At 35.0% G+C, this 17,882-nt stretch overlaps 3 protein-coding genes across 4 annotated transcripts; 2 read left to right on the top strand and 1 right to left on the bottom strand.

Annotated features, from left to right (window-relative positions):
- The first annotated feature begins 388 nt into the window (after positions 1–388).
- Positions 389–2,398, top strand: LOC129788884 (proton-coupled zinc antiporter SLC30A2). The gene is made up of 4 exons (XM_055825293.1): positions 389–908; positions 977–1,360; positions 1,554–1,733; positions 1,797–2,398. The coding sequence occupies exons 1-4, from the start codon at positions 883–885 to the stop codon at positions 2,344–2,346; spliced, it is 1,140 nt and encodes a 379-aa protein (XP_055681268.1). The 5' UTR covers positions 389–882; the 3' UTR covers positions 2,347–2,398.
- Positions 2,399–2,968: 570 nt separating this feature from the next.
- LOC129788894 (60S ribosomal protein L9) lies at positions 2,969–4,118 on the top strand. Of its 2 annotated transcripts, none has more exons than XM_055825306.1 (3): positions 2,969–3,098; positions 3,426–3,679; positions 3,747–4,118. In XM_055825306.1, exons 2-3 carry the CDS (start codon positions 3,439–3,441, stop codon positions 4,073–4,075), a joined length of 570 nt encoding a protein of 189 aa, XP_055681281.1. In that variant the 5' UTR covers positions 2,969–3,098; positions 3,426–3,438; the 3' UTR covers positions 4,076–4,118. The 2 variants fall into 2 exon arrangements, with proteins under 2 accessions (XP_055681281.1, XP_055681282.1); XM_055825307.1 differs by having other exon boundaries at positions 3,007–3,098; positions 3,429–3,679.
- Positions 4,119–5,667: 1,549 nt separating this feature from the next.
- Positions 5,668–14,341, bottom strand: LOC129788869 (clavesin-2-like). Its single transcript, XM_055825269.1, has 3 exons — positions 13,848–14,341; positions 7,719–8,490; positions 5,668–6,192 (listed from the first exon to the last, which is right to left on the bottom strand). The coding sequence occupies exons 2-3, from the start codon at positions 8,319–8,321 to the stop codon at positions 5,788–5,790; spliced, it is 1,008 nt and encodes a 335-aa protein (XP_055681244.1). The 5' UTR covers positions 8,322–8,490; positions 13,848–14,341; the 3' UTR covers positions 5,668–5,787.
- Positions 14,342–17,882: the final 3,541 nt, after the last annotated feature.

The following is a 17,882-nucleotide window of genomic DNA, read 5'->3' as shown; positions in this document are numbered from 1 at the left end:
TCCCCGCTGACCGAATTCCGAACAATTTTCCTACAATTTGCACGGTCGTAAATCTTGTCTACAAGAATAAAGAAGGTTTTAAATTAACCAGATAACGCTATTGAGGATAAACTAAGAGAAACTAAGTTCATTGAGGCTAAAAAGAATAAATTTTTGGGATCTGGTTGGGATTTTTTTAAAAGATTAAGGGAAAGGAAAGCAGTTAAATGCCTAGAAATTAAAAATTAGCACGAGAACGTTTATAGAAACGTTGTAGTTGCAGGCCTGAAGAAGGAGGCAAACGTCTCCGAAACGTTGTGTCAATTAAAAGCGAGGAATTTCCCTCAACATTTACAGGAATAATAAAAAATTAAAGAAACCTAAAACTGAACAAGTAACGAGTCAATCAAGTCCTTAATTTTGGATTAAGCAAAAATCGTCAAAAAAAAAAGTTCTTAAAGGGAAAATAATCCTTTTTAGCCTTTTTAGGGAAAACCAGGCAATCCTGATTAATTTTCTGAATTAATCTAAAACTTTTAGGCAAATAAAATGATAATATTTTGGGAAATTTTGAGATGCAATGAAATTCCTAAAAGAAGTTTTCGTGAATGCTGCTTAATGTTGATTTTGTGTTGAAAGTGATTACTTGCGGTAATGATAAGAGATGACTGTTGATTTATGGATCTCTTTCACTCAACCCCAGTGTCTCCAATACCTACACATTCTCTGCAGTCTCCTCGTATCATCTCTCTTGTGCACAAGCCACGGCAATTTTTAGAGTTGTTCAGCTAACAAAAATTTTTTTTTGGGGAAACGGAACTTTTTGAATGGGTGAGAAAATTCCAAGAGGAAAGGGAATTTAGTGTGAGAAGTTTGTGATTTTTTTTTCTTTGTGGTCCAAGGATGAAGGATAAGGAGAATTTTGTTGTGTAAGTGCGATTTCCTTGGAGGTTTTATCGGTTGAGATTTTTGCACAGAAGATCTGTCTCTCTTGTAGACGCGTTCATGGATACGGCTCAACGGATAGCAGTGCTGGTAGCCGCCCAGCTGTGGTTTATTGCATCCATGGGCGCCCCCCAATGCAGTGCTGCGGGGAGAATGACGACGCCTTCAGCATCACACCGTCCACTGAGATGCTCCTCGGTGCCCCCAGTGGGCACTGTCACACCCCACGCCAGGAAGGTGTGGACAATGTGGCGCGTCGGCGTCTCCTAATTGCCAGTCTCCTGTGTGTTATCTTTATGATTGTTGAAGTTGTCGGGGGGATTATGGCCAATAGTTTGGCCATTGCAACGGATGCAGCGCATCTCCTCACGGATTTTGCCAGCTTCATGATCTCCTTGTTCGCCATTTGGATCTCTGGACGGAAGTCAACTGTGAGGTGAGATCACAACACTGTTTTTCCTCCTATAGCTGTTTGATTTCCTCTATTTAACAATTTTATCTCGCTTCTTGTTTGCACAAGAACAAAGTCCCTGAATGAATTTACATTTGTCGTTTTTTTCGCTTCTTCATCTTCATCAAAAATGATCATAAACGCATGCAAATTGTTTATTCTTGACGCAACATTGTAGGCTTTCCTTTGGATGGTATCGTGCAGAGGTAATTGGTGCACTTGTGTCGGTTATCCTCATTTGGGTTGTTACGGCAATTCTCGTTTTTATGGCCATTGAGAGGATAATCCAGAAGGATTTTGAAGTGAATGCAACTGTTATGCTCATCACTTCCGGCTTTGCAATTCTCGTGAATATCCTGTAAGTCCTGCTGCAGGTTTTTTCTTCAATCATTAAATTAATCTCTTTTTTTTTATTCCTCAGAATGGGCTGCAGTCTTCATGAGCACGGGCACTCCCACAGTGGCTCCACATCCACGGCGAAGCATCAGGAAAACATCAATGTGAGAGCAGCCTTCATTCACGTGATTGGGGATGTTTTGCAGAGTGTCGGTGTCTTCCTGGCGGCCCTTCTTATCTACTTCAAGCCCGAATGGTATCTTGCTGATCCAATTTGTACATTTATCTTCTCCGTCATTGTCATCTTCACAACAGTGAGGATTCTCAAGGATACCCTTCATGTCCTTATGGAGGGAACACCCAGCTACCTTGACTACACCGAAGTCAAGAAGACCTTCTTGGAGATTGATGGTGTCATGAAGGTGCACAATCTTCGCATTTGGGCACTGAGTATCAACAAGAATGCCCTAGCAGCTCATCTGGCTATACGTCCAGAGACAAATCCCGAATCAATCCTCCGAATTGCCACCACAAAGGTGCACAGCAAGTACAATTTCTTCGAGACAACCATACAAATTGAGGAATTTACACCAGAAATGGAGAATTGTCGTCAATGTGACGATCCAACGGTGTAGTTAAATTCTTTTAATTTATTTTTTGAGAAAATAAATTCATAATTTTCATGTATTTTTGAGGACTTTTTGAATTTGGCGCCTTGTGTGTTGCAGTTCCAAAAGCCACCACTGCTATTTTATGACACTGGTTGCTTGAAGAGAAAATGAGACAGATGCATTCATCGCTATTCGTCTCCCTCACACTTTTAGTTTTTCGCACATTTCTCGTGTTTTCCGACAAATTTTCACGGTAAAATCCAGTTTTTCATGACCAGGAAGCGACGCCACGTCGATTGGCATCTGAAATTCCAAAAGTTCGCGAAAATCCATTCCGGGAAAAAAAAGTGCATGTAAAATCCCCAACCGTCAAAATTTCTGCGAGCCCCAAATTTCGCACACAGGTGCTCCCCGGGGGCTCCAAAGCACCCGTAAGTGCCCCAGGAGCCCCAAACATGTGTTCTGTGACCAAAAATGAGTTTTTTCATTTCGCTAAAAAAAATTCTAGAAATTTAAGTCGTTACCTTTGAAAAGCCTTTCAACGGAGTTAGCAGCAGAGCTCAAGATACCACCAAATAATGAAACAAACTTCATGTACAGTCAGATATTAGTTAACGCATAGCATGTCGTACTCTTCTCACCCATTAGGAATAATGAGTGGAAAGAGTATAATCGCATGTGACGTTAACGCAGTACCTGACTGTAGATCTTTCTTTCCGTCTTTTCGTTTGCTTTTGCGGACAACGTGGATTTTAGGCCTCAGTTTTCGCCAAACGGTAACTAAAATATGCAATTTTCTAATTAGTTTTCCACCTAATTTCCCCCTGTGGGTCAGTTTTCATCTATTCCGCGTAAAAAATTGTTAAAATCTGTGAAGGATTTGGGGAAAATGACAAGAAAGGAATTGGTCAGGACAGTGTGTTTACATCCGGGGATTATTTTCCTAATTTCAGCGATATTTCCCGGAAAATGAGGACCAAATGCTTGAGAATTACTTAAAGAAATAATCCTATATTGTCCTTTTTATTTATTTACTTTTATTAATAGAGAAAATAAGATTTATTGAATAATACCATAACCTAACTTTTTTGTCTACTTTCCAGCAGCGCCAGCAAAATGCGAACCATCAACACGAGTCAGTGCGTGAAAATCCCAAAAGGAGTGACAGCCAGTGTACACTCCCGCACAATTACAATCACGGGTCCCCGAGGTAAGCTAGAACGTAGCTTCAAGCATCTCGCTTTGGACATTTACATGGTTCACAAGAGAACCATCAAGGTGGAGAAATGGTTTGGTACGAAGAAGGAATTGGCCGCTGTCCGGACTGTGTGCTCTCACATCGAGAACATGATTAAGGGTAAGTTCGAGACATCTCTCTCTTTCAACTCCTGTGACAAGTATTAACAAAATGAAAATCCTTTCAGGTGTGACAAAGGGATTCCAGTACAAGATGCGTGCCGTGTATGCCCATTTCCCCATCAATTGTGTCACATCCGAGGGTAACAGCGTCATCGAGATCCGAAACTTCCTCGGTGAGAAGTACATTCGCCGGGTGCAAATGTCCCCTGGGGTAACCGTTGTGAATTCCACGAAGCAAAAGGATGAGCTGATTCTCGAGGGGAATGACATTGAGGCCGTGTCCGGATCCGCGGCACTCATTCAGCAGTCCACAACCGTGAAGAATAAGGATATCCGTAAGTTCTTGGATGGTCTCTACGTGTCCGAGAAGACAACTGTTGTACAGGATGAATAATAAAAGTAAAAAATAAACAGAATGATATCCACCACGATATAAAGGTATTTTTTTTATTTTCTCTTTTGTTTCTCTAAGACTTTTAGAAGGGAAGGCTCATTTTTCTTTGAAAAATTGTAAAATATTATTTAAAGGAAGTTATTCTTATTCTTTTTAAGGATTTATAAGTAAATCAATTGAACATTAAATTACTTTTTTTAATTCAATAAAAGTTCAAAACGCTCAAACTTTGTCGCCATGTCGTGAAAATTCCGCAAAAAAATTCCGTCAAGTGGCATCCCCTTTTTACTAAAAATACTTGGGACCCTCCTAAGCATACCCGGCAATTTTTAAAGCCCCAAAAATGTTATTTTTCCCAGAAAAATATCTATATAATAATTAAAGGATTTCGTTCCTGTACAGCTATGCATTTCTACACCGTTGGTCCGATCGTGATGAAATTTGGTACAGAGACTACTGATACCATGCGGTTTTTACCAACGACATTCATTTCCCCCCCAGAGCCCCCCTTCGTAGCGCCCCCATATAAAATTCATGCTTTTTTGACTACTTTTTGAAATTGGCGCGGTAAAAATTTAGTTCCAAAAGCCACCACTACTATTTTTTTTGTACATTTTGTATAAGAGAAAACGAGACAGTGCACGTCACTGATACTGTCTCCCTCCCACATTCAGTTTTTCGCAGTTTTCTCGCATTTTCCGCCGAATTTCCCAGCGAAAGTGCGTTTTTTGTGACCAGGAAGTGACGCCGCGTCGTTTGGTACCCCTGGTTCAAAACTCTCAAAATCCGCGCCAGAAAAAGTCGTGCAAATTCCCCAAAAAAATCCGGGGAGTTGCGCCACCAAATTTTTACTGAACGTACTTTGGGCCCCCCTGAGCCACCCGCCAACTTTTGGAGGCCCAAAACTGAGTTTTTCCATGGAAATTTAATTTTTTAAAATTTTTCCGCACAACTACAAACAAACGTCACGCACACTATCACACCTACACAAAATGCCAGAGTGAGAGGAAAGTATTTTTCTCATGCCATCTCGTTAATTTAAAAAATTTTCTCTCAATCGAGGGAAATTTTGTAGCATAGACACATTTTCAGGTTTATGTCGTCGCTACTACGTTTTTTATTTCAGTTCAAAACTTCAGTCATAAAACACGTCCGAGTATTTTTTTAACGGTTTATTTAGGTTTCCCGACTAGTTCAATTATTAAGATTAAAATTCTTTTTCTTTAATTTGCTTTAAAAAATTATTTGTTTTTATTTTAATTTGTAAAATTATAAAAATTAAAAATAATTAGCCCCAAAAAAGACCAAAAATCCGCTTTTTTCAACCTCCTTAAAAAATCTCTAAATTCTTACCTCAAAAACATTATCCAGAAGATTAGTCAAGAAGTTCTTTCATTTTTTTATAAAATTAAAATAAAACAACTTTTTTTTTTACAAAATCATGTTTACAATATATATTTTTTTGAGCAAGATACAAAATTTGTTAGAAAATCCCTTTTCACTGGACGGCTTTTAGCAGCTACAACTACGAAATAATACTTCGCGGAAGATTTTTTTTGCTGTAGCTCTTTTTTCGAGAGATTTGGAGCAGGAACACTAAAGTAATTTTATTGTATAAAAAATACGTTTTCTTTATAAAAAAAAAATTCTCACAAATTCAGTCAATTTTTTTCTCATCTTTGTGGACAACATCGCGTGATTTGCGTAGCCTCTCAGAGGTCGTCGTCGAGACTCAAAAGGGAATTCCGCGCGGGATCGTTGGCGCCCTTTTTGGCCACTGAATTGCCATTTTTGATGCAACTTGGGGGTGGTGTGGAGTACACTGTGGCTTGGGTGATGTAGTAGGAGCGCGGTTGGGAGATGTTGGTGTTTTCCTGACTCGATGCCAGGAGGGTGTGATACCATTCGAGTGGGTTGAAGGGGGGCGCCTCCCCGCCCAATTCCGTTGGCAGGACATCCCGTGCAATGCACTCGTGCAGTGTTGATAAATTACTGTGCAACTTTATGCGTGAGCGTGTTTTCTCCTTGAGGAACTGTCGAATCACAGCCATCGCAGCTTCCAAGTACCACGTCTGCCCGATAAAGTGGATGGCTTTGAATTGAACTGGAAAGCAGTCCTGTAAAGAGGCGGCGAAACAAACAAACAAATATGAGATTGGAATCTTTTCGTTACGGATGGAGATCATTTTGAATGGTACGCGTTGTGATCAATTTACTGATTTTAGCTCTATACGAAAATTTCACTCTCAATTACAGCTCTAAATTTAAATACGTTTTTAGAGCTTCTCTGCGTACGCTCAGTGAGGTATTTTCAGTATTCAGATTTATCACTGACAATTATCTGATTCGATTTAGATGGTGGTAATGTAGAAAGTTTGATTTTTTTGACCATCAAGCTAATTGCAATATGAAATTGGAATTAAAGATATTTGCTTAATTACTTTGCCTGGAGCATTATGAACGTATTAGGAAAATCTGATTATTGGTTTCCTTTTCTCTGCATCTATAATAAATGTAAAAAAAATACTTCCAAAAATATTCTAGACAAATTAGAATTTAAGGAAAATTTAATTTTATTGCGCATAAATAATTCTCCTAATTTGCAAAGTAGAATTTTGAGGCATTTTAGCAAATCACCAGATGGTCAAATGAATACTTAAATCATGTTATTACACCTCTAATAAACACTTCATGGCATTTTTATTGCAGATTTAAATTTTATGCTTCCCAATTCCTTATTCATTTCAGCGTATACAAATTAATAAGAAATCCTAGAAAAAAATTTTAATAGTTTTTATCTCGCAAAAAAGGTACATTACATAGACTAATTGACCTAATATAAATTTAAATTTTCTGCTTTTAAACTTTACGAGTTTCTGCAATTTTTTCCCAGCAGAAATCTCCACGACATTGTTTGTTTTAATTATCCGCATATAAAAAAGAAAGGATTTATTGATATGCATCAAGAACATTTTTGCCATAAAAGTGTCAAAGAAAAACCACAAAAGCACTTAAAGATCATTAGAGATAGATTTTAAAGCATTTATTAACTTATTTTGCTTTTTATGAGTATTAGTCGAGATGTGAGTCATTCAATGAAATGTACTTATTATGCATAAGATAGTAATTCAAGTCAAACAAGTGAAAGGAATTTAATAATTTTTGCAAATGTTTTCTTTCTATTTAATTAGCACGAATATTTCATTTTCAATTTTCCTTTCAAAATAAAAGAAATTGAAAATTTGTTTAATAAAAAAATAAATTATTTTATATCAAAATCTTCTTCTCTATTATATTAAAAAGTTTTTCTTATAGACAGGAAAATATTTCTTCTGATCAATTCTTTAGGGAATTGAGAAAAATATCACACGAATAATTTCTATCGTTATTAGAAAATAAAACTTTTGATCAAAAAAACTATTTTTTGGACAGGACAATGTTCATTTTAATCAATTCGTCAGTAAAATAAGCAAAATGGTTAAATGAATAATTAAATTTTGATCAGAAAATTGAGAAAATCATACAATATTGTCAGGAAAATTGGCCTATGGAAGAATATTTTAATTAATTATTTCATTATATAAAAATCAAGCAAAATGAGTAAAGATCATTCACGTATTTCAGTAGTATTTTGACTACCAACCTGTAGACCCTCGATCATGAGTTTGAGTATCTTTGGATTGAGGTGGGAAGACTTTTGTAGTGTGAGATTACTCCAATCGACAATGGCAACAAATCCATTAGCCTGATTTTGCTTATCTTCCAGCAATTTTTCCAGCGACAGCAACATTGCGCGGTAGACGGTGAGCAGGGAATACAGTGCTGGATCCCAATTTGCTGTGAAAAATACCAAAACTTTGCGTCCACGTCGATCTCTCTCTGGAAGTATACCCGGGAAGCCATCACGCAGCGCCAGCTGGACACTCTCATCGAAGACGGATAATCTTTGGAAAATAGCTTGATTCTTCTGTAGGTAGGCAAAGTACCGCACAATGAGCCTAAATGCCTCATCCACGTCGAATTTGCGCGCAAAGAGGAAGCGCAGGAGGAAATCGTTGTCATGGTAGCAGGACTTATCCTTCAGGGCATAGTCCATACTGGCACCAATGAGCTCCTTTATGCGGAAAAGTGCCTGATTCCATTCGGTGGGCTCATTGCAGACATTGTAGTACTTCTTATTCCCACCTACGCGCACATCACTTATTTTGGATCTCATATCCCATTGAAACTCAAAATACTCCGACATCTCACCGCTCTCTGTGTGTAACGGGCACGACCAGCTCTTTACGACTTTTTTGTTCCTTTTGCAGAGGTGCGTAATATGTTAAATTTATTATCAATCGATGGGTTTAACTTCCTTTTTTTTTTTAGAAACTCCTGATAAGATTGTGAGTGGCTTTCGGCGGGTATATCTTCTGCAAAGAAAGGTAAAAGAGAGGGAGGGTATTATTTAAATTCCATTTATGAAGAAATAAAATCACAGCAAATACTCGAAGATATTGATAAGATAAATTAAAACGATTTAATCAGAGGAAAATTTCAAAATGTTACAAAGGTCCCAATTTTTTGTTTCAGTGTACTCGAAAATGACGAAATTCCCCAATTTTTGAGTTTTTCTATTATCATTTCTTCTGATAACGATACACTGCATAGTTTGTAAGCTTTTCTTGTTGGTTTTGTGGCTGAAGAATTAATTGAAACTTAACGTTGTGTAGATTATTAAGTTCTTTTCTATTGCGTAAAAGTTATAATTTACCTAAATTTCATAATGAAATTAAACTTATTGTGAGAAAAATTCTCTCAAAGATTCTTTCAAAAATCCCATCAAAGATCAATTAATTTATTAGATGTTTTTCTTTAATTACAATATCCAAATGCAACCAATAATTAATTTTGCAAATTAGCAAATTAATGATTTTATTAAAATACGAATTGAACAAGGTAAAAACAGTGTGTATTCTTGTAGTTCAACAAATTCCATCCATTTTGCATGCATTTTCACTGCATAATTCTCTCTAGTTGCAAAATAGCATTCTCACACTTTTCCTCCACAACACATACACCCGAGTATTTCCTTTTGGAAAGCACCCAATCGATTTTTTTTTCATTGTTATGCGCAGCTTTTCTTCTGATAAGCATTTTGTGCAGAAATCTTAATATATAATTTGAACATACGCGTGGCAAATTTTACTCAGAGGAATTAATTAAATTTAAAATTCTCCCAAATTCGTGGCAGGAGTTCTCTTTGCCAAGGGCACAAAAATTAAAAGAAAAAAATCTAAGAAGGGAAAAGAAGGTTAAATAGCCACTGCTGGTTATCGTGGCTTACGCAGGTGTACCCTCTTTCGGGGAAATATTATATAGGCAGGAATGGCTTCCAGCGGAAAACACCTGCCCTCTGCCACCTTTTGCAAATTTAAAGCACGCATACTATATTCAAAATTGTTGACTGGTTGTTAAGCACAAATTTTTAGCAATTCCAGTTGTTTCCACTTCAATACGGTGCGCAACATATTATCGAATAGGATTTCTTTCGATTCACCTTTTAGTGACGGCAATTTGCACGTAAATTGCTTGCATAACACCCAGCTCACGCGGCGTGCGGGATTCATTAGAAGACAATTCAATGTATTCACAATCTTCTATTCTCCTCGCATATTGAGTTGTTTTTTCATTCTTTCTATTTGAGATCTCAACAGAAAAATAAAGTATTTTAGGTCACATTCTTATCGTGCAGTTAAAAGATTCTAATCAACATTTTTCTCTTAAAAATGTTATATTTTTAGCCCATGATGAAGTGACCTAGCTAAACGCAATATGATGCACATGCAAAGTAAAACATTTGACGCAGATTCTATAATATATTTCTAATTGTTTAATCAAATACATTATGTGTGCTAAAGTGATAAGAATGGGGATTTATTTTGAAGGCAACCACACGACGCTTGAGCTAATTGCATGTGAGATTAATTATTTTATGGATTAATTTATTAATTTTTTGTAAATATGGTAAATATGTAATAAAAGAATTTTATGAAGATAATCTATGTTTTCTTTGATAAGTAGCTATTTTTCTTAGATTCAAAAGATTTAGGAGAGGAAGTTCTAAAGACGAACCTAAAAGGATTTTTTTAATACAAAATTAACGACTAATTTTTTAGAGGGTAAAAATAAGAGAGTAATCAACGTATGACGTTTATTTTTTTTTAATGTTAGACATTTTTCTAATATTTGACATTTCGTTTCTAACATTTGGCGACCATTTTCTAACGTTTGGAATTTTTTTTTGAACGTTTGAAATCCATTTTTTTAACATTTAATGTTTCTATACATTTGAGATTTTTTTTAGAGTAGAAATAATTTATTTTATCTTGCAAAGAAAAACATAAATTGCAGCATTTTTTGGAAGATTAGACAACCAAAAACCTTCCCTGATTCCAACGTAAAAGGTCACATTTGAGCCAACTCCTCTATTTTCACATTTTATAGGGTCAGATAGGATAAAGTAAGTAGGTCAACTTTGATAAAATTATTTGATAAAATAATTTCTATTACCTTTTCGTTCTTATTCTTAGAAAAAATCAATTAAATCAAACATTTTTTGTAAGAAACCTTTTTAGCCTCCCCTACAAGATTAAGCGCGCAAAATAAAATTGAAAATTGATATTTTCACCACAGAGATTTTCTATTTTGCATAATAAGATATTACTGCAACATTATTTTTTTGTGGCTGTGGTGAGGTTCAGCAAACAAACCCTTTTAGTCTTTTTATTCTTTATTAATAATATGATCTGTAAGTCGCTTTGAGGGATTTTTCGTGCTCTCTTTGTACGCCACAAAATAGCTTTTTTTTCAATTGACCTCAATGAAATCAGAAGCCGATTAGAAAATATCTATCAATGTATGACGCCTGTGGAGGAGCCACGAAAGTCGTCTGATTAGATAAATTGCACCAAAAAAATAATTTATTGCAGAGGCGGCAAATAAATTCTCAATTTTACCTCCAAAATAACTATTTTTTATTAAATATTCTGCACCTTTTTGTAAAAAAATTGTTTTGTGCAAAATTAATTTACAAAGAGAGAAAGAATCACGTCTCAAATGTACTCACGAATAAAGGTATCACGCAAATGTTGTTTCTGTGAACATTTTTGCTACAAATAGTTGTGAAATATGGTGCCGAAGCAATTTTACTGGCATTGCAATTAGTCGGCCACAAGTAGTAGGTCTTATGGGGCCAAAAGTCCACAAGCAACAGCAGCGGTAGAATGTGGTGAGTCAGTGGAAAAGAAAAGAAGTCAATCTTATGGATGACTCGTGAAATTAACGTCTCAAAAGGAGGAGACGCTTTGTCTTGCACATTGTAAAATTTCCGTGTATGTTTTGCAACACGTTTTGCCTCCCTACTCTAGATGTGTTGTTTACAACTTTCACTATTATATTATCTTTCTCGAAAAATAAAGCAAAAGATATTGTGGCGGAGGAACTCTCTTAGAACTAATCGATTTTACACACCACTTCAAGGCACAACTCTTGTCGCTTTCTAAACCAATATCACACTTCATTTATCACTCCACATCTGTGGGGGATCTCATAATAATAAAATGAGTGATGATAAGTACCTCGTAGAGTGGGAGAAGTCTCACCAGAGTCTCGTGCAAGGAATACCTCACTCGAGGTATTTTCTTAACTGATAAGAAATACTTCACGTGTGATTTTGGCTTTAGTCAGACAAATTAAAAAAAAATGATCGCTGATTGCATCAAAGGGTCAAAAGGGCATCCGCGTGTGTGAGAACATCGTGGGCGTGATTTTTGAAATCATGAAAATTATCATGCAGCAGCATCCACAAGATTCTCTTTTTTTCTATTCTACAAAGCCAAAGTACTGAAGATTACTTTGTAGGGAAGACTGGGGCAAATTTTAGTGTTTTATTAGAGTAGTTGAGAAATAATTGTCAGCTAATAAGTTAAAAGTTTGCTATTTTTTTCACAAAACCTTGATCTTGAAGAAGAAAGGACATTATGTAAAATATATGGAAAACTTTTAACCCTGTCGCGTCCACAGGATCATACGCTGAACCAAAGATGAAATATTATATTTTATCAATTTTAAATCAATTTAATTATTTTTCCAACTTGGACATACGTTAGGTTAACGTAGAAGAGGTAAAAAAAAGTCGTTTTAACTGAGAAATATCATGATAAATTGACAAAATCTTTCAGTGTTCAATACGGACGCGAAAGGGTTAAAATATTTAATGTTCAAACAGATAAAAAAAGAACAAACATTTTCAATTAAAAATTTCTAAAAATTGATTCTTCTTGAAAAGTTTAAAATAAAAAAGTTTGAGAACGTTAGAAAACTTCTGCAAATATCATTGATTAAAAGGAAAATACTTAAAAATGCGTTATATTGGCTTTTTAAACATTTCTTTTGCTACATATTTAGGATTTTTCCCCGATCTCCATCTTCTTCATTCATCTTCGTAAAAAAGAAGTAAAACTCAATCATTTGTGAATAGACTCCTTTTCAAAACAATATTCTTTCGCTAAAGACAAATACGGAAAAGAAAAATTCCAATAAAAAAGCATCAAAGTACAACTAAATCGAAAAGCTTTGTTTCCACGTTTTGCTAAACTTTCAAAATTTTATACGCCGCGTTTCTTCATACCCAAAGAATTAAAGAAAATCCAAACAACACAAAAAAATATCTAAGCGGTAGGAAAACAGTCTAGAACGAATTAAGAGCTTTTAGCTGTGTGTCGTTCATTGCTAAATTACATGTTATAATGCTTGTTTTGCATTAAATATCTCTCCTCATGTGAGTGATTTTATTATGTAAAACCGATGTAAACATACACACTTGAAAATTGGAAGCAATGCAATTTTGTAAAAAAAATAATAAATCGGTCAAGAGCACCAATGATCATGAAATATAACAATGGAGAGGAGCAATGAAAATAAAGTCATATTTAAGTAAATTCTTTCCTGTTTATATGACTACACATAGCATTGGAAAAGTGCCCATATAAAGGTGGAGGAAGGTAGCTTTTGTACATAGGTAGCATCGCGACATGATCAACATGATCAACCAGGAGAAGCAATGTGAGAATATATTTATTTTTCTACATCATTCCTGATGAAAACGACTTTTATGGAGGTGTCCAGTTTTGGTTGGAGAGCAGAAAAAAAGGCAATCGTACATCCCAAGTCCATTCTCGCGGTTGGATTAAACGCCATTGGAGTGCGAGAAGAAAGGAAAAGAAAAGATACATGTGAAGAGAACCAGTTTCGAGACACCTTTTAAAAGTCTCTTCCATCTCCCAAGGAGGTATAAAAACGGTTGAAGTTTTTTTTGTTGTCCACCCATCCTCGCATATTTTCACAGAAGAAGAAGAAAATATTATATTGGAAAAATCTCACGGTGAAATGGTGCAATTTTTAACCATTAGACAGGATTTCCGTTGAAATTATTTTAGAGTTGTTTCACCTCAATACAATGTGGCATACAAACCATATACGTAATGTAAAAACTTATGTTAGCTTTGGGTTTTTGAATCATCCAGGAGGAGAATGCAAATTGAGTTTTTTTCGCGCGACCAAGCGGAGTCATTAAAATTAAATTCACGAGGTCGTTGAGGTATGATTTTTTCTCTCAACTGAACCATTTCTCTTTTTTTTCTCTCTTAGTATTTTTTTTTAAATCATTATAAATTCAATGCAGAATTTTTTATCAAAGTTTTGTAAGAAGAAAAGAAAAACGTATTACCGGTTCTAACAGAACATCCACGGGTGCGTACTTTCTTTTATAATATGTAACACACAACAAAGGTGTTAAGATTATGATCTTTCCTCGTGCCCGAACCACTTGCAGTTCATTTAATATAAATATTTATGCAGAGCAGCTAAAACTCTTTTTTTTGTATTTAAACTTGAAAAAATTTATAGCACAGCCACTGCGCGATGGGGGCAATTTTAATCCGGATGGAGTAATTGGTTTGGTGGAATGTCTGGTGTGGAATCAATGTGGCGACCTGCCCACGAAAAAGTCACAAATCACACAGTTTTATTCGATTTTATTTCTGCGTCTGACGCAATTGAAGTTCACAATTATAAATATGAGAGCTTTGCATGGATGTGGTTGGCGGAACTAGTGATGGCTCCGAATGGCGCCACACCGTCGTCACTCCCGTAACAGATTCACCAACGCGGCTGCAGACAAAATACTTCACCGCGAAGCAGTTGGAGCTACACTGAACGAACTGTTGAGTACAAAACTCTTCGGCAGTGTTGGCTTTAGTGTTGAGAAAAAAAATCAAGGGGCTTAATGAACACGCGATGAGTCACCATCTTGCACCACACTGCTGTAAGAGATGGTTCAATATTTTGGAAAATTTGGGGAGTTTTCCGGGATTTTTATTAGTCAGTATTTAATTTAAAAGATTAATAAAATATGTTATATTTTGATCAAAATGTAGTGTGGGTGGAATAAACAGAAGAAACATGAAGAAAATAAAGAAAATTATTTAATTTGAGTCTATCCGTTATTTTTGCAATGAAACATATAGTAAAAAAAAAATTTGTAGAATCATGAAAAACAACCACAAAAACGTTGTAAAGAATCATCATAATTTTTCATTACATTTTACTCAAAAAGCAATAAGCCACGCCTACATTATAACTTATTTTCCTTCAATGCATCAAACATATCATTATGCTTACAATTAATCATGTGCTTCTAATGAAAATCTTGAATGGCTTTTAACCAAGATTTGCTCAGGAATTTCTTTTTGAAAGAAAATTCAATTCTCAACTAACTATTTTAAGACTTCAGTAAAAAGCTCAAGAACTTTTCCTTTAACCGAACTCATTCGATCGACTTTATGAGAATAAAAGCTTTTTTATGCATCTTTATTCATTTGAAGTCAACAAAGAAAAGCTGAACGTTCGCAAATGAACTCGGCTAAAAAATAAAACCCAGATGAATGAATTTTAACTCTTTGAGGACCACTACTTATTCAGTTAGTTCAATGAGTTAATCTCCATAATCTAGGAAAGATCAAAAAGATTTTCTATTTTCTGCTGGGGACACCAGGATAAAGCCTTGACGAAATTTTGCCAAAAAAGGAAAGAATGACGTCACCAAGAGACACAAAAAACACAAAGGTGACGTCATTGTTGACATTTTTTTGGGCTTTATAAAATCATGAAAATGCTTCAATTAATCGTCAAAGGATTAATAGAAGAAAATTCAGCATTCATTCAATATATAAATCCTCTTTGGCTATATTTTTGCAGTATGATAAGAAAAGAATAAATTGTAATATTTAATCTTAAGTAATAAACCCCTCAATAAAATTTCCATGCATCACATAACAAACATCAATGTACATATGCCGCATATTACCTACACCACGCGAGCATGCATACAATTGTATGTATAGCTCACCTGGCTTTTATATGGAAGGTTTGAAAAAGAGTGGGAAAGAGTGTCAGTGGTGTATTGGGGATTCTAAGCTGACTCTGAGTGAGTGATTTCCAATAGACACAAAATAAAATTGAGAAATATAAATAACACGTCATCAATTGAATCCCACCCTGACCTCCATATCATGTACAATTTAGTTTTATTTTTTTTTCTTCTCTCATATAGAGCCACGTTCTCTTAACACACTCATTTTCATTGCTCACACACAACATTCTAGCAGAGTAATTATTTATTTATGTCGATACCACCGATTTTATTCACTCACATACATCGCTTCTGGCGATATAACACGCCAATTGAGGGACGATGTTTCATGCAAAAGATAAAATTATGTACAAAAATAATGAGAAAACTATATACAAATGAGACTAGTTTAAAAAATATATATCTCTGCGTGAACTAAGAGAATCACTGCAATTCTTTCCAATTGATTGATTCTTTTATTTCACGTCGTAGAATAAATTAAGTATACCAACCTATCTATACATAATGCAAGATAGGCACGACGATGAAAATGTGAGTTAAAAAAAAAAGATAGTAAATTATGTAGATAGATGGAGAAAATAAAAATAGCTAATTTGTGACTCATTCAACGTGAATATTACAATTTTTTTTTAAACTTTAGTCTGTGTCTCCATCGCGAAAACTCTTAATTCTCTGTAGCGTGACCTTCCTTATGTTTCGCACCATAGAGAAGAGAAGCTTTTTTTCTTCTTCATAAAACGAACTCTCAAGAAATTCAAAGAGCACCCCGAAGGTCATACTAGAGGTATTATTTTTCCTGCGCGAAACTCATTTTGAACAATTTTGTCACAATTGCTCTTTTGAGATTGTTCTTCTGTTTCAAATTTTAGCTTTAGAGGTGACTTTTCATGTCCAATTATGTGAATATAATTTTTATTTCGTCCATAGCAATTTGTACACACACGTTTTTCCATTCCAAATTACTCGATTATGTTTGGTATGTGTGTGGAAACTCTTTCACAGACTTTTTTTTTCATTACACATATTATGTTTTGTTGTTTTAATTTTTTTTCAGTGCGATAAGATTGGACGGATTTTGCGAAATATTTCATAATTTATTTTCTTTTATTTTTTGCTCTTATCTATTTGCATTGCAATATATTGGAATTGCAATGCAGGTGTTTACTTTAGCAACTTCTTCATTTTTTTTCCATCAAGTCGTGTGATCATTAAGACAATATCCTCATTCCAAAGGTACATATGGCTTCATTAAAAAATTATTTTTAACCCTCTTCTTTGAATTAAACAGGAAGTCATTCTTCCACGAGGATGAGTACGAATATAAAAAAAAAAAATAAAAACATGGGGGCAGTTTGCAAAAGTTTCGTTGTAGGGAAATAGCATAGATTACATTATGTTGTATTTCATAGTTCAGCGAGAAGAATGACGTTGAGAATTAATTTGAATCGTTGATTTCGAAAAGGGTTTAACTTGCTAATTGAAAAAAAATCATTGATTGGATCTTCTCGATCATATAGAAAAAAAATATCCAAAAGAATTTCTATACCTGATGAAAATGATAAAAATGCTCGAAACGTCAGTGTCAAATAATATTGTTAAGAAACTCGAAAAAAATAATTTTCTTCCGGTGATAATTGTATGCAAAATTGATCACCAAAGACGAATCTTTATACAACAATAAATAATAAATATTATTCTTCAATTCCCATCCAACTTCCCCAATGAATATTGATGACGATAGGCAACCAATCTCTTCCGCTCATAAGAGTAATTTCCAGTACCTAACTCACACATGATACCCGGAAAACGTAATGAGCTACCCAAGAGGCAAAATATAAGAATAAAAATCCATGGTAGATAATTAAAATTCTACAGAGTGAAGTTCATTGTTCCATTCTCTGCCTTTCTTCATCTTTCACTCTATTCTACAAAAGCATTTCTTATATGCCCCTTTCTGTGTTCTCGCCTCCTCGATATTCGAGTACATCATACACTTAACAAGGCGGCGGATTAACCAGCAGGAGCAACGGTATAGAACTATTGCCCACGCCAATTATTTATTAAACATTGCCGCGAAATTATGATTCATTCATTGCTTCCTAATTAAGAAGATTTAATCTGGATTTCACATATTCTTTCTTATAGATAAATTCTTTTTTTTTGTAGAAAATAAGAGAAAGAAATGATGCGGAAGTATTAAAATAAATTAATTTACAAAAAAAGGAAAATGAAATGTAAATAAAGAAGAAGAGGAATTAGAGAAGACTCCTGATTGGCTAATAAATTCAAGTAAAGTATTTTCATTGGCTACCATTTACCTAAAGGGGTTGA

Source organism: Lutzomyia longipalpis, chromosome 2 (assembly GCF_024334085.1).
Source record: "Lutzomyia longipalpis isolate SR_M1_2022 chromosome 2, ASM2433408v1".
In the NCBI taxonomy this organism is placed as follows: domain Eukaryota; kingdom Metazoa; phylum Arthropoda; class Insecta; order Diptera; family Psychodidae; genus Lutzomyia; species Lutzomyia longipalpis.
Note: the sequence above shows the minus strand (reverse complement) of the source record. Positions and strands in the feature narration are given on the sequence as shown.